The sequence below is a fragment of the Primulina tabacum genome, chromosome 17, assembly GCF_025594145.1.
Source record: "Primulina tabacum isolate GXHZ01 chromosome 17, ASM2559414v2, whole genome shotgun sequence".
NCBI lineage: Eukaryota > Viridiplantae > Streptophyta > Magnoliopsida > Lamiales > Gesneriaceae > Primulina > Primulina tabacum.
This window is the reverse complement of record NC_134566.1, coordinates 12,435,670-12,453,298: the sequence shown is the minus strand read 5'-3', so window position 1 is coordinate 12,453,298 and position 17,629 is coordinate 12,435,670. Positions and strand designations below refer to the sequence as shown.

General features: G+C 33.0%; 1 protein-coding gene across 1 annotated transcript; it reads left to right on the top strand.

Moving 5' to 3' along the window:
* The first annotated feature begins 336 nt into the window (after positions 1 to 336).
* On the top strand, positions 337 to 1,996 carry LOC142531148 (pathogenesis-related genes transcriptional activator PTI6-like). Its single transcript, XM_075637207.1, has one exon. The coding sequence runs from the start codon at positions 706 to 708 to the stop codon at positions 1,813 to 1,815; it is 1,110 nt and encodes a 369-aa protein (XP_075493322.1). The 5' UTR covers positions 337 to 705; the 3' UTR covers positions 1,816 to 1,996.
* Positions 1,997 to 17,629: the final 15,633 nt, after the last annotated feature.

Genomic DNA, 17,629 nt, shown 5'->3' with positions numbered 1-17,629 from the left:
TGATCACTCATTGGACCAACTCACCGGTGGGCCCATGGCGCCACGTGTCGGGATACAACGGACGCCAAATACGGAGAGCCGTGCCCGCGGCCAGACGTCGCCTGAATCGTTGCTCTCGGCGGTCGGTGTCCACCAACTAAGAGTCTAAAACTTCCCCACTTGTGACTGAGATATTTAAGTATCCCCCGAATTATTAATCATTTGATAAAAGAATAATCGTTTGGCTTTAAAAAATAAATGATAAAATGATAATGGCAAATGTTTTTTTAAAAATAATAATAACCAAAGGGCTGGGGGATCCTATAAGATAGCGATTTCAGTGAGTAGAGTTTCCTTGCAAAAAGCCTAAAAAAAACGACTGCCCCTCCAAATACTCGGAAAAAATCCTCTCTTTCTCCAACTAATATCGTCCATTTTTTGCACCATTTTTCAAAATCAAATATTACTGGGATTCTTGGATTGCTACAAAAGACTCCAGTTTTGAGTACTTATATGCTTACCTTTTTCCGTTTGATACAGATACACATTTACCTTCTTTATATCTCACCCAAATTTCCTTTTTAAATCCCACATTTATGCATACAATCTTTGAACAAATCTTCGTTTTAGCCATTGATTCACGTGAATAGTTGTTTTAACCATTTCTCTTGGAACCCATTTTCTTGTTTTTGTATGTTTAACTCAAGTTTTTGAAGATTTGCAGCCATGGATCAAAGCATGTTGTGGCCTGTGAAGTACACTGAGCATAAAATGACCACCAAAAAATTTATTAAACCTTCTAAACAGAGCCCCAGAAAACCGCAGGAACAGAGAAATCTGAATCCACCGAGTACGGTGAGAGTTTCTGTTACCGATCCTGATGCGACTGATTCCTCCAGTGATGAGGGGGACGAGCTTTTCACGAGGCGGCGCGTGAAGAAATACATAAGCGAGATCAAGATGGTGACCGGAGTTAATACTAACTGTACGATTGGGAGGAGCAGAAATGAGGAGATTCTACAGGCGAAACCCAAGCCCATGAAGGTTAAGGAGGCTCCCCCGGTTTCGAACGGCGGCGCGCGGAAGTTCCGCGGTGTCCGTCAGCGTCCGTGGGGGAAATGGGCGGCGGAGATAAGGGACCCTTCGAGAAGGGTTCGCCTCTGGTTGGGTACGTACGACACGGCGGAGGAGGCCGCGATGGTGTACGATAACGCGGCGATAAAGCTCAGGGGACCTGATGCTTTAACCAACTTTTCTACTCCGACGGTGAAGAAGATGTCGCCGGAGCCCAATGTGACGTCATTTTCCGGCTTTGATTCGGTCGATGAGTCCCATAATCTCACATCACCTACATCTGTTCTCCGATTCACGAGCAGTCACTCTAGTGAGGGTGGTGCTCCGAGCCGGTCTTGCCTTGTTCAAGGCTCGGGTCCGGAAGTTGACCCGATTGGTTCGGCCGAAGGTTCCCTTATCGAGTCAGTGGATGTGCCAAGTGAACCGGTCCCTGAAATTGGTTCTGGTGGCAGACCAGTGGTGGAAGTGGAGGAGTGTCGAGGGGAAACAAATATGGTACCAGATTACTCGAATCATCTCTGGCCTATGGACATTCCATTTTTAGACGATTTCTTCTATTTGCAACCTCAAGATCATATATTATTCGAAAACGAGCAAGTTTTCGCCGACGGGTTCCCTGATTCGATGGCCTTCGACACCCGTTTTCAAGAAGCCAGATTCGAAGGGTTTACGGAATGCCAAGAATTTAGTCCACTCGAAGTCGATGATTATTTCCAAGATACGGGCGATTTCGCTAGTGTGGATGCACTTTTAGCTCTATAAAGTGCATAAATTATGTCTCTAGTGTTACGTCGCCGGTTTGTCCCTTCGTAGGCAAATTTTGTCACCGGTTGATCTATTTATTTATATATTATATATTTGCTTATTAGTATCTTTGGAGTGTATTAGTATTTCTATCTAACGAGAACTATTTTTTTTATATGGAGATTGAGTTTGCAATAAAATAAATTGACCATTTCAAAGATTGTGGTATCACTTGTTCGTTTTTACGAATTTGTAGGTTTTATTTGTGCTTTTCTTTTTTGCGAAAAGAAAATTTACCGTCGTTATTTTTCGGTGCGCAAATGTAAGCACTCGAAACTTAGGTGTTTAATCTTGTGCTGCAGCTGCTGTGTGAATCTAGTTAGCAATGAGGAGAGGCGCAATCAACGCTTGTCCTTTGGACCAAGTCAAGTTCAGCAACTTATTAAAAAGTACATGCAGCAAGTTCATACACCGTCAAGTTGAATTTCTGTTAGATTTATTAAATTCTGAAAATTAGACAGGTCAACCCTACTTATATTCCTAATAAAAAGTAATACTATTAGTATAAAAAGTAATACTTTTCATGGATGATCCAAATAAGATATCCGTCTCTCAAAATACGACCCGTGAGACCGTCTCACACAAGTTTTTGCCTTTCTTAATTATAAATTTCAAATAACAGGAGAATTTATTTATAATAATTAGTAAGTACGAACCCGATTTATATACCAACATTAACTTCTTTAAGATTTTCTTGATATAATTGATCCGATATTAATATTCTAAACAATTTTGTAACATAATTGAACCAAAGTTTTAACATTTTGCATTCGATAGAGGTGCCAAAAGTAATTGCTAGGGAGGTGATAATTCAAGGGTCGTAAATATATTATGGACTTGGGTATTTAAAGTTGAGGAATATAGGGAATGGCTCACATTTAATTATGGTGGACAATGAATTTAATTTTTGGTGTCTCTATATTTATTACATGTATTTTAATAGATTTTCATGATGTCCCATAAATAAATATGAGTAGGTCTCTTGTGAGATGGTTTCACGGATCTTTATTTGTGAGACGAGTCAACATTACCGATATTCACAATAAAAAGTAATTATCTTAGCATAAAAAGTAATATTTTTTCATGGATGATCCAAATAAGATATTCGTATCAGAAAATACGACCAGTGAGACCGTCTCACACAAGTTTTTGCTAATAAATATTTGGGTAATACTACATATACAACAAAACTTGTAACATCATAAAAAAATCAATACCAAAATTTTAGTTGTCAAATATCAAAATATATGGAATACAAAATCTCACTATATAATATCAAAATCTCACAAAATAATAACAAAACACCGTTATATTTTCACTTTTTGCGTAGTGTCCCACACATAAATATTGGTGGATCCAATTGGGGAGTCCGACAGTAGGTACTATTCGAGCCCCTTTTACCACATATTTAGTCACGAATGATTTTAATTTCCTTCGAGGTATAAAACTTGTAAAAAAAATTAGAAAAATTATGGGTTATACTTATAATTCGTCGAATAAAATTAAAAATGACATGAGATTTACTTATAAATCATATATAAATGGGTTTATAGGATTTTATTTCATTTTGTGTATAAAGTGTCGTTACATAGCGTTTTTTTATTACGACATTGAGGTGGGAGACGGATTTTATGTCAGTTGAGGAGGGAATTTTTTTTTTTTTTTTGTGAAGAACGAAATAAAACTCAAAATATTTAGGAGGTAAAATAAAATAATAATTTTATATGTTTAATTAATAAAAGTAAATGACTCTATAGAATTATAAAGGAAAAATAGAGACAACAACTTTGAGTCTATTTTTAGCATCACTATTATTCATATACGACATTTGGGATCCATCTATTGATGAAGTGAGACTAGTTGAAGGGCATGGAACATTTATGTTAAAGCCAAAACTTATTGAATGGTGATATCATAGTAATTTAAGATAAATTCGAAAATGTTAGATAAATTTTATATAAAAAGTCTATTTGATTCTTAGCATAATGTATATAATAATTAATAAGTATATTTTATATGGCAATGATATTTTCATTTTGAATGTGAGAGAAGTTTTTGACACATTCTTTAAGTTTATGTTTCAATAATTGTTTTTTCTTAATATTTCATTTCCAAACAATAAAATTAAAAAAACATTCATCTAGGATCGAGCGTTTCTCGTTTATCAAAAGTTATAACTGGCGGTAACAGTGCAACTCAAATATATAAAATTATACATCAGTTTAAACATCATTTTTCGATTGTTCTAACCATCATGAAAAATTATTTCACCCAACATTTTATCTCTCAATAATTGCACTTCTTGCAATCAATGATAATCGAATCAGTGACATTGACACTGATATAAATTCTAAGACTAATCGCTTATCGTTTTATGAAAAATTGTAGCTGGTGGTAATAGTGCAAGTCAAATCTTTTGAACCTTACATCAAATCAAACATCGCATTTCGATTGTTCTAATCAGGTTTGAAGTGACTCGATCATATGGCAGTGAGAAACTTGAACATTTGTCTAGGTCAAAATGGACGTAATTTTTTGACTACGAAATATGATTAAACAAATCATATTCAACTGAATTTTAAAAAGTCAATATTATAAGATAAGATCACCAAAATTCTTCAAAATCAATTCCACTACATGTGCAATTTCACATTCAATTATCCTCTCCTATTTTCATGTCTTGTCTACAAAGAAAGTTCATCAACACCTAAACGTAGAATTTCCTGGCGCCATTTCTAGTGCTACTGATAAGAAGCGAGTCATTGTATTTTTGGAGATAATTATAATATTCTGTAAACACCATGTTCGGAATAATATCATCTTAAAAAGGAAATATTCTAACTTTTTTGTAATATCTAAAAAGTTCGAACTACGCAAGCTGACTGCATGTAATCTAGAGTTTCACTAAATATGTGTTTAATTATTTTAATGCATTAAATGCATGATTATTGCATAGATATGTGTTTTACTTCTTGGTTTGTTAATGTTTCATGTATTATGGCTTTTAGCAGTATTTCGCGCTCGAACAAGGAACAGAGACTGGAGACAGTTAATGATATTTTTATTAAATAATTATTTTTAATTATTTAATATATGGTGTTATTAAATGTGATTTTCGAAAATGGGTCTTGGTAGAGTATTTTTACTCGCTGGGTAATATTTTAAACCGATACGCAAAATTTAGCGAATCGGAGGACTTTTTAAGGGTTCAGGAAATATTTTCAAAAATGCACCTAAACGAAATATTTTTCAGGAGTGTTTTTGGGCTTAATGGGATTATTTTATGCATAATGAGCCTAAAATTCTACTCAGTCTTATTAATTTTAATTAAGAACCCATTATGCTAATTATATTATACATATACCTATATTCAAACCCTAATCATCCTACACTCACCTTCGGCCGCCCCTTCCACATTCTCCGACATCATTTTCGAATTACACCAGCAGCTAGCCTTCGAAATTTTCTCAATTTTTTCAAAAAACTCCTTCCCCTTCTCTCCGGTGCAAGTTCTACACGAATATCTCAAATGTTTCGAGCGTATATATGCAAAGTGTTGGAACATTTCATGTTCGCAATCTTTATTTTGATGTTAACAAAACTTGTTATTTTGTTTCTAATGATTTACCTAAGTGTGCAGGAAGCTGGAACTGGTCAGGCTTCGAACTGATCAGTTAAACAAGCCGAAACTGAAGCTATCGAGATGCAAACTGAAAACATCAACTGATCGACCAAACGGAATCAGCTCAACTGATATCTCAAAGAACGATTCAACTGATTGTCCAGCTGATAGGTAGTTCAGCAGAAGACCTTCAGAAGCCCGGCCAGCTGATGAAGAGTTCAAATGATGAAGAACCCAGCTGACCAGTTCAACTAAAAGAGTTAAATCAGTTCAACTGACGAGTCAACTGATTTCACCAGCCCAATTGAAGATCAGTTCAGATGAACAGTTAGGAATATCAGTTAGAAACAAATCAGTTGTAGATCAAGACAAGCTTATCTTAGTGGACTCCAGCTACGCACAAAGATACAAATACCTATACAATCAAAGGTACAATAATGGACGTTGGAGCAAAGATTAAAGCCGAGAGATTCCTGGAGGCATGTCAGAAAAGTCAAGACACATATACCAAGGAACGCATTCAAAGCTGCAACGATCACATGTGATGAGTCTTTGAAGTACGGTCTCAATGCCTCTATATATACACGCTCAAGACCATCAACATAAAGAACAAAAAAAAATAAATAGCATATACTAGAGTGTGTGAAGATAAAAAGAAAGGGTACGCATATTGCATATCAGCTTACAAGAAGCAATCAGCCTAGATGGAACACTTCATCGTGTTATCAGCTTAGTTTAGAAGCATATTCTCTCAGTGTATGAGAACACTTCCGGGTAGTTTTCAGATATCAGTTCACACACACACACACACACACCACCACTCAAATACAGTCTTGTACAAAGACAATAAACTTGTGTATGTAGTCTTTCTCACTTAGACGTTAAAGAAGTGTTGACTGGAAGGTGCTGCCTTCAGTCTAGTCTAGGAGTTCAGTTAGTAGTAGTGTAAGTCCTAGCTCAGTGGGTTTGTACAATATTGTACAAATCAAAGTCTTCTAGTGAATCCTACTCGAGGGAGTAGAAGGGGTGACGTAGGAGTAGTTGGAGTCTCCGAACATCCATAAACACATCTTGTGTATTTTTCTGATTAACTGTTGTTTTCAAACTGTTTTTATCAGTTAGAGTATTCAGTCAGTTCAATTGTCACTATAACTGAACTGATTAATGCAAAAATTAATCTACCATTTTTTCAGTTATTCAATTACACATGATATACAAAATATATCAGTGTTTCTTAACTAATGGTTATTTCGAGTGTTTTTCGCTTGGTTTTAACTCCAAACTCGATCTAATTCATCAGTGTGTACATTCTTAGAACACGAGCTATTGCAGCTCTTGGAGAATATTTTGTTTGAAGCACCTCAAGGTGCTCTGCAAACGATCATTCACAAAGTCACAGCCTAAATCTCATTCTTCTCATCATTCACATCATTGTAAGCCGATTGGCGTGTTTTTGCATGAGGAATTCATAGAACTATCGTGAGCATCGGTTTTATATGGTTTTTAACACGAAATATGCATATTTCTATACATGTAACTCACGTCTTTGATTTTTTTGCGTAAGGGGCAGCTAAATCACGGTTCTAGGGGATGTACATGTTAAGGGATAAGGCGTTGAGGGGCTGGAGTCGGTTAGAAGTCGAGCTTTAGGGAGAGCCGATCGGATCTTTGAGGACTAGTTTTCATGGCGTTGATCGAGTGAAGGGAAATAAAGAGCACGGCCATGAAGGGCTGAACCAAGCCATCGTGCAGACCTTGGTGGGTCCAAGCCGTGGTCTAGGGAGGTCCATGCATGGCTGGTCTCAGGTGGAAGGAAGATCGCAGGGGCTAGCCGTGAGTTAGGGTTGCACGATCAAGATTCAGGCTTACGTCGTGTGGATCTCGTTTGTTGCGTGCATGGGGCTGAGGGCAGTGCGTAGGTCGGTCCAAGAGGATCCAGAGGTGAGCTAGGAGTGGTTGGTTTGAGTTTGGTCCGGTCTAGTTTGGGCTAGAGATCAAGTTCTTGAGGGTTATGTGCAACTAGGGTTTTCGGTGCATGTGTGCAGAAAATTCCAGCTAGGTTTCAGCGGCTTGTGAGGGTCTTAAATGACTGGAATTGTGTTTTTTAGGGGCTGGTAGGGTGTGATTAAGTTGTGATTAAATGTTGGAAAAGTTTGATTAAGTTTTGGATTGATTCGAGTTAAAACGAGGACCCCGATCCAAGTTTTAAAATGAATCGTAAAAGTTACGGAACGGGCTCGAGGTTACGTCTAGGAAATGATTATAATTATGTTTTGAGGTGTTTTAATAAGTTCGGGTGGCTTCGGGTAGAAATTTTGAGGTCCAGGGGTAAAACGATCAATTAGAGTTTCCAGAGGTAAAATGATCATTTTGCACCCGGGTCAAGTTAGCGGTCCTTGCAGCGCCCTGAACACAAAAATTGCATGTGTAAAATGTATATGTTTTTATGAACATGAATGTTTACGAAAATACGTTGCATTCTTTATTTTAAGAAAATTTACGTATGTACATGATTTTTACAAATGATGAATATGATGATGTCTTGAAGGATGGTAGTTGATTGTGACTAACAAGAACACGAACATGTAAGGCCAAGGCTCAGTGGATGGATAATACTGTCGCTGATATTCCCGCCGCCGGGTACTGCCATTATACGTAGGTAGATCTATTGACTAGAGATGATACGAAAGTCACAACTAATTATCTGAAATAAAAAAGAAAATGAACATGTATATGTTGATATGATGAGATATGTAATGGACACGTTATACTTTGACATGCTATATTTAAGTTCATGTTTTTAAGATCATGAAATGTAAGTTAATTACGGTAATTTTCACTGTTGCATGTTATGTATATTTACTTGTTATAACGATTCATGTGTGTTGAGTTTTTAGACTCACTAGGTGTGAATGATGCATGTGAGCATGATGATGTGGAGACTGGAGGCGCTGAAAACTGAGCAGGCAAAGCTGGGTTTGTACACGTTGACCCGAGGACCTTGCATTTTTCCGCACTTTATATTTATGAATCAGGGTTGATACATTATGTTTTTACGTTTCGCATCGTTTTACATGTTGAGGATTTGTTAGGATCTCGATTATTGCCTTGAAGTTCTTTTAAAACAGTAGTCTATAGATTTGATGATATTTATATTTTTATTTAACCGCGGTATTTTCTTTCAGTGGTTGAGTGATTTTTTAAATGTTGGATTGACATCTTTTATTTCGTGCATATCTTTGATTATTTCGAAGAGATTTTTTTTTAAAATAAAATAAAAAATTCTAGCAATATTTTAATTTTCACTTTTACTCCGATATTTTGTCCAAAGTATTACTAAATATGATCATTTCCGAATTTCATGCAATGTTATATATTTTCCAACAGTTTCATGTTGACGGCAATGAAAATGACTCTTGAATATGAGCCTATGAAACAATCATTATAGTTAGGGTGAAAAATGAGTCTAAAAAGAAGTAAAAATTTTTTTAAAAATATAAACAGATAGATTTTGCAAACTTTAGTAGTGTGAATATCTCAAGTGAATTTTCTAGCCAAACTAAGTACGTATAGCAACTAACAGATAAGTGTTGAAACAACTTAATACACAAAGTGAATAAGTTATACACAAATGTGATCAGACCGGGTAAGTAAATGACTGAAACTAAATAGAGATGATAGTTTGTTTATGAACGTTCGAAGATAAATCAGCATAAAAATAGAACACTTGAGTGATGCTGATAAAGATTCAGAAATGATTATTTGTATGCAAGATTCAGAGTGGCAAATGTTCTCTTTAACATTTCTGATGCATTCCTTTTATATAGATGATGATAGCAACACCAATAAATATAAACGGTGTATATATATATATATATTATGTGTATATATATATATATATATTTTAATATATGAAGTATTTATATATTTATATATATATATTTTAATATATGAAGTATTTATATATATATATATATATATTTTAATATATGAAGTATTGAAATCGACCTGAAATAACAATACCAATCAAATTGCAAGATTAAATTTCACTCCAACAAAAAGAATACATTAAATAAGCAACATATCATGACCAATAAACCCTAATTATAGTTGGTTTGATTTTTATTTTTTTCCTTTTTGTTATAAAAATTTGGTACTTAATAAATCGATTCAATCGTTCGAAAGCACAATCACGTTTAGTGCATTAGAAATTATTCAGGGGGTCCATTCGACATTGTTTAATGCGAGAAAATGAAATAATATTTTTTCTTTAAAAAGTAATATATGTACGTATATAGTCAATTTTTGTTGAGTTGTAAAGTCTGTAGAATTGTTGAATTATATAAAAAATTTAGGGATATATGTGGAACACATGTGCACAGTTAATTAGGAGTCAAATTTTGAACACAAAATTGTTTTTTTTAATGTTTTTTTACGACTTGTTTTTTTCCCTTATAAAGATCTTAAGTGTTTAAATAATCTGATAATTATTTTGTAACTTTGGAATTTGAGGACAACGTCAACGTAAGGAGGAAAAAGGTTGTATGAATGTGGTGATATTCTTAAATCTTAAGGATTGCTTTGACTAAAAAATATACCTTCATTTTAAACATTTTAGAATATTATGACAACAATATATTATGATAAATTGTCTAAATTTATTCATTTATCCAATAAATTTCACACAATCTATTCCCAAATTCCTTCTTCAATTATGCATAGCTTATTTAAATTTAGACTCTATGTTGTTGAACTCAAAGATGATACATTATTTGATTACATGTTTTTTATTTCATCAACCGTTTGACTTAAATTTTACAAAAATATCAGAGTTACAATAGGGAACAAAATATTTTTGATTTCGTGACCTATATATTTTTCATTTCTGGGTCTTGTTTTAGGTTAATTCATAATTTAGTCTACTAACTGGTAATATTTTGTTCAATTTTAATCATTTTCATCAGAGTTACTGTCATGAAATCGGTCAAGTTAAGAACGTATGGAGACACGTCATCATTTTTCGATATAATATCATTTTTTTTTATATTACGTCAGCATTTTCCAATGTCACGTCAAAATTACAATAAAAAATATCAAAATTGAAAAAAATACAATTTATATGGAATTATACTGTCTGATAACATAACCAAAAATGAAAAATGTCCAAATTGTGACACCCTAAAAACAAAGGTGCATAAATGCATTTTTATTAGTATAAATTTTATTATTTTTAAAAAAGATTTTCACATTATTTTTCGGTACAAATTTTATTTGTCCAAAAGTATCGAGAAATACATTAAAATACATAACAATACACTTAAAAATTCATCAAGCACTATGAGGTTCTCATTCCAAAATCAAATACTCAAAATATAATAAATATAATAAAATATTATAATTGAGCTCAACATATATATTAAGTAATTAAGTACAATAATTATTAAATTCAATATAAGATAATTAGGCTCAATACATAGATACTAGAATATAATAATAATAAGTTTGGATAAACATAAAATTTTTTTCCATTTAATAAATAAATAAAAATAACAATAAAATAATAATAATAAAATTAATAAGATAAGTATGGATTTTCAGCTATAAATATAGCTCAATCCCTTTCAATTCACGGCACCAACCGAAGACCAGCCGAGAGAAAGGAAAAGGGAAGAAGAAAGGAAAAGAAAGAGGAAGAAAAATAGAAGAAAATCCATAAATTTTTCCGAAAAATTCCGATAAATCACCAACTATTCACCTCATATCCGAAAACAATATAGCGCTGGAGGTGATGAAAAAGGATTGATCAAAGAACAAGAAAATCAAACAAAGATATTCCGAGAAACGGCGACGGAATCTCGTATTCAAGCTAGGTACTTTTCGCTCATTTTTCTTATAGCTACACACCAAACTAGAGGTTGACTTGAACACAAAATTTGTACCTCTTGTTGCATAGATAAGGTACATACCGTCCATCGTCCCAAAATATTGCCGGAAATAACATTTTCGGAATGCCGGAGTACCTTAGTTCACCATATGACGATATTTAAATCTGGTATTGATCAGGTAGGAATTTGAAAATACTTTCAACATAAGAATTCAAGATCATAAAAAGTTACATAATCTGGAAAAAATCCGGCCGCGCGTGGTCGCCGGAAGGCTACCCACGCGCTGGAACCAACTCACGCGCCGCCGTATCGCTGGTTTTCCGGCGGCCGAACTTTTCTGATGCTATTTTCGACTTTTTGGCCAACTTTCGTAATGTTTGGAGATATCTTCTAATTAATATGAATTTTGCAAACTTAAGTAAAATCAACCGGGTTAAATTCTGAATAAAAAAATAATCTGGAAATGATCAGCTATTTATTTAAAACTCTAACATATAAATATCATTCATAATATATTTTAGGACTTGCTTCAACAATTCGGATTACTAATCAAGTCTAAACTGTAAGTTATCATGTGAGAAAATTACTATTCATTCTTCTATTAAAGCCTTTGGCATTTGGCCTGAAAATTTCAATAGCATTTATTTAATGTTCAAATATCATCTACAATTCATTTCGATTACTGATATATTTTATTGCATATTTATGAATAGATTGATATACCATTAATGAATGGAGTCATGAACAACGGATTTCGGTCCGGAAATTGAGTCCACTGGACAACGTGGCTTCGGCCCGGAAAATGAGTCCAATGAACAACGGGTCAAAAGTCCCGTCTATATAGTTCATCTGAACAACGCGCACCGGATACTTCGGTCCAGAGAATGGTTCACCCGGCTCGTAAAAAGTGCTCAATTAGAGCCACCCATGTTATTTTATGAAATTTTCATTTATTTATTATTCCATTGCATAGCATTCATAACATCTAAATTGTTATGCATATTACTTCATGCATAATTATAATGAAGCGCTATTTTAATTTATTTAAAAGCTATATACTAGTTTTAACTCACTGAGTCCTCAAAGACTTAACCCTCTGTTTCTTTTCGTCTATTGTAATTTCCAGACACAGGAACCCCAGAATTGGAACAGGAGGAAAATAACTGAAGCTGAAATAAGAGCATTTGAAAGTCGTGATGATCTGTTTATAAATAAATATTAAACTTCCGCTGTAAAATAATTGTACATATTTGAAATAAGAATGTAAATATTTGTGTATAATATTTTAATGATAGTAGAAAATATTTAAATTTTTATCTACAATATTTTTAATAATAATAGTAAAAATAAAGATAGCAGTTCAATAAATAAATATTGTAGAAAATGTGGCACTCAGTAAAGGAATAATTATGAATTCTTAAACCGAGCGCCACACAAATTATACTACCAATAAATATTTTCCTATATTATACATCTCTCATAATCATGTCCAACTAATCAAATTTATTTCTCGAATGTTTATTTTATTGTTGGAATATGGAATAAAAGGTATTTTAAAAATATGATAACATTTCCAAGAATTATTTCGCTCGTGGTAGTCGTTGGACGAGGTTTAGTAATCATGGGATTAAACGAAAAAAGAAGGGCCCCAAGTATTTGTTTAAATACTTTTTTTTGAAAAAATGTTTAAATACTTTTTTTTGAAAAAATGTTTTTTTAATGATTTTCTTAGTTTGTGTGAAAAAACTAAAATCGGTTTTATCAAGTCAATATTCTTCTCGATGACAACTAATAACCTGAAACCACTAAAATTCTAGGGCAGAAATGTAATTTTACTCTATATATTTACATATTTGTGATTTTCATTTCAGATGTTAAATTTCAGTCTTATTATTGTATCTTTCAATTTTTTTGACAATGTTAGTTTTTCCATCTAACTGTTGATGTGACATTTCACCCGTCAATGTCACATCAATATCACATTGGAAAATAAATAAATTTCAACAAAAAAGATGGTATAGAATTTCAAAATCGCATATATGTAAAAATATTGTTCAAAAAATGCATTTTCCCCAAAATTTTATATATAAAATTGTGAAAAAATGGAAAAATCATCCCTCAAAATCTGTCTAATTGTCTTCTATAGGATTTCATTACAGCCAAAAATATAAACGAAATGAAGGACCCGACAAATACATCAATTTGCTAATATTAATGCATCGAATCTATACTATTAAGTTCTCTCCCACCCTCGTACACTCGTACTCGAAATAGTGACGTTGGAGTGACAATATTATGATTTTTTTTAAATACAATATTATGATTTTTTTAAATAATTAATTAATTATACTACTGTATAATAATTATTATATATACAAATATTGTATCAGTAAGGAAAAATGATAGCTCAACGTGAAATTTGATGAACACAATAAAAATCTCATGCCTAAATTTGGTTGATCGACCTACGTACGTGAAAATTTAAAAAATGTGAAAATTTACAGTATAGTCTAATATAAATTTTCTAATATTTTTTGGGTCTCTTTCTTTAGACCAACAATTTAAAAATATTTTTAGTGTTTTATAAATGAAAAAATTTAAAAAATACATTTGGACAAGATTTTGGTAATAAATTCATGGACATGTATTTAAAAAATATTTTTAGTGTTTTAATAAATACATGGATATAACATGTGCCACGTAGGTATATAAATTGTCGTCCCTTTATAATATTATAATTATAATAATATTTATTAAATAGCGTCAAATTTATGTTGGCTGGTCAGGAATTTATTGCTATGCGAAAGATTTTAACTACTTTAGTACAATTGGCTGTTTAAGGAATGTCTAGCCAATGACAACTTGCAACACGTGTCTTTTACTATCTCTTCATGGTTTGTACACAAGGTCCAGTTGGAGATTCCTACCAATTTAAAGGCTTTAAAAATCGATTTTTTTTTTTTTTTTTTGGGAAATTCATTCTTATAAAATTTTATATATTATTCACATTATTAGATATAAACAAAAAAAAAAAAATTGAACATTTAAGACCGTTTGAGTCACGGTCTATTTTCCACCTACTGTTTTTAAAAGCAATTATTCACGATTAAAGTTTATAAAAATTCATAGTTAGAATTAATAAAACTATTTATTTTTGGTCAAGGTAAGACAAATCAATGGAAGGTATTCCTTTTTGTCAAAAGTCGTGGTGAAAACTGTATCCCTAGAATATATATCTTGAAATATATATGACAAAAAAAAAATTACCAATCTCTTTTAAATATAATTAGATATCTTGTGAGACAGTTTCACGGATATTTATCCGTGAGATGAATAAACTCTGACATATTTATAATAATAAGTAACATTTTTGGCATAAAAATAATTATTTTTTCATGGGTGACTCAAATAAGATATCCGTCTCACAAATTGACCCATGAGATCGTCTCGCGAAAATTTTTGTGTTTAAATTTTAGAAATCCAATATAAAATTTAAGAAACTCAATTTTTTAAAAAAATAAAACTCTTTATGCATAATCTTATTTTAAAGGAAAAATTAAGCTTAAAAAATTATATCTTACAATATAAGTCACGTTTTCTTTGAAGGTATTTGTACGCCAGCAAAGTCAAAAGTGAATCCCAAAATATGAAATGAAACAAAGCTTTCCGACATTCCTTTTGCATGGATTGATGGATTTTTGGGCAATTTCCTATAGCTAATTTTTTCGAAGCAAATTAATTTATTAGTTGAATATGACTGATTTAAATTATACATGAATAAAATAAATTCGATTATTTTATCATATCATTTATATGATGAATTCATTATTTTTCTTATGTCTTTTTAAAATTTGTGCAATATAATTTAGCTGCTAATTCCTACCTTGCAAAAAAATGTTTCGCTTTTTTGCATACCACCCACTTTCATAATTTATGTAACGCTTACTTTTTTTTTTTTTCTGGTATGTAAATTTAATTTAGTCGATGGGCATGTAACAATGACAAAAACTTGTGTGAGACGGTCTCACGGGTCGTATTTTGTGAGACAGATCTCTTATTTCGGTCATCAATGAAAAAATATTACTTTTTATGCTAAAAGTATTATTTTTTATTGTGAATATCGGTCGGGTTGACCCGTCTCACAGATAAAGATTCGTGAGACCGTCTCACAATAAACCTACTGTAAGGCCCGAGATTATTTAATTTACGAATTTTGGAATGATAAATTAGATTCCACGGTTTTTGTAATTAATTAGGATTGAAATAGAATTAAAAAGAGTTATGAGGACCAAATTGCAAATAGTGAAGATTTCAGGGGCTAAAGTGCAATTAGCACTTGAGTGGACACTTGTCACACCATGCATGAGATATATATAAATTGGTAAATTTCATTCAGCATCCCAGCAAAGAAAATGAGACAAGGTTCAGGGGAAAGCTTTAAATTTCATTTGATATTAGCTTCATGAATTTGTGCGATTCGGCGATCCGATTTTAAATCCGGATGTAGTGCTGTGACCCTCTTATCGACAGCTACAACTGGACGTAAGTTTTATTAGGTTCTGTTATCATTTGAAATTATGATGTTGGAAGAATTATTATTTGATCATTATTATGTGTTCTGGAAATATTAGACATCGTAGAATCGAAGTTAGATCAAATAACAGATTGATTATGAAATTGTTATAATTTTCTGATTATATTGATTGGAAATTGGATAGATTTGGAGTTTTAACTGATTTCAGATGGTATTGGACATGAGTTATGATTTGTAATTAATATCTGTTGAGATTGTATTGACGGGGATATTCAGATTGTTCCGTTATGCCGTTGATTTTGAATTAAATTCAGATTGATCAGATTCAGTGTTGAATTGGGAATAGAATGTGATATTATTATTCTCAATATGTCATTTCAGATTGATAGAGACAGCCTTGAATTCAGAACTCCCAATTCGTCAGACCGAGACTACGAAAGAAAGGTATAAGTCAATGTGGTACCGGGAGAACGACTCGAGTATGATATACTTGAGTTTCCCTAAATCACATACTTATTGTTATTATATGCATTGATTTGATTTGATATGCTTGTTCTATTGATTTATAGAAATCACGTATTAGATGAGTATTAGACGAGTGATCTTGTGACAGAAGTGCCTGATAGTGGTGGAATCGTCACTGGCACATTGCACGATGTCACAGGATAGTGAATTGACGATAGTGCCAAAGCCTGTGACGGATAGGTCAAGACACTGGATGTTTGGTTATATCGACGTGGATAGAATTGGAGTTTCTTCTATTACTGTTGGTCGATATAGGAATGCCAACATCTGGAAACCGGGATCCCTATACTACGATTGAGTCTAGTCTGAGTCGTGGAGTCACGAGTATGATTGACAGTTTTATATTGATTATGTTTCAGATTTTGATACATGTTGTTGTTATCTGTCCAAGCTTTTATATTTATCATATGATTGCATGTTTCGTTGATTTATACTGGGATGTATTTCTCACCGGAGTTATCCGGCTGTTGTCGTGTTTGTATGTGTGCATGGCAACAGGTGGGACATGTTCAGGGTCGAGGAGATGAAGAGAGATCGTGATTAGAGTGGAGACTACGGACCTTGATTTGAGATAGGGTTTGGACACTTGATATACAGCTGTTAAACCTTAGTTGAATGAATGTATGCTGTACAGGACTTGTACTTTATTTTATACTGATATGTATAATAGATGAATTCCATTACGTTCCGCAATTCTTTTAAAAAAAAAATTTAGACCCTGTTTATTATAATTGATTAAATAGTCCTAATGATGATTAAGAACATGATTAGCGTCCGTGTCCCCACAACAGGTGGTATCAGAGCGATAGATCCTTTAGACTGGAATAGAAGCTAGTGAGCGGGGTAGATTGAGTTTTCTTTCCTGCTTTTGATTGCTAGCATGTTTTACTGCTTTCAATATTACATGTTTACTGAATTATCTGATTTGATATGGTAACCTGTATATTGAAAATGAATCAGAACCGATTCTTGATCAGAGGTAAGATGATCAGAAAGGGACTGAAACAGATTGTTTTATTGGATTGCTAACCCTTTTGATAATCAGATATGCCTCCCAGACGAATCCCAGAACAGGGTAGTACCTCAAATCCTCCGATGGATGTCACAGCAACTCCAATGAAAACATTGCTGAAGAGATTTCAGTCTTTCCATCCACCGACTCTGAAAGGTACTGAGATTTCAGTGGATTGTGAGAGTTGGCTAGAT

Excerpts from the sequence above, each read along its gene's own strand:
- LOC142531148 (XM_075637207.1), top strand. The coding sequence starts at position 706 with ATGGATCAAAGCATGTTGTGGCCTGTGAAGTACACTGAGCATAAAATG.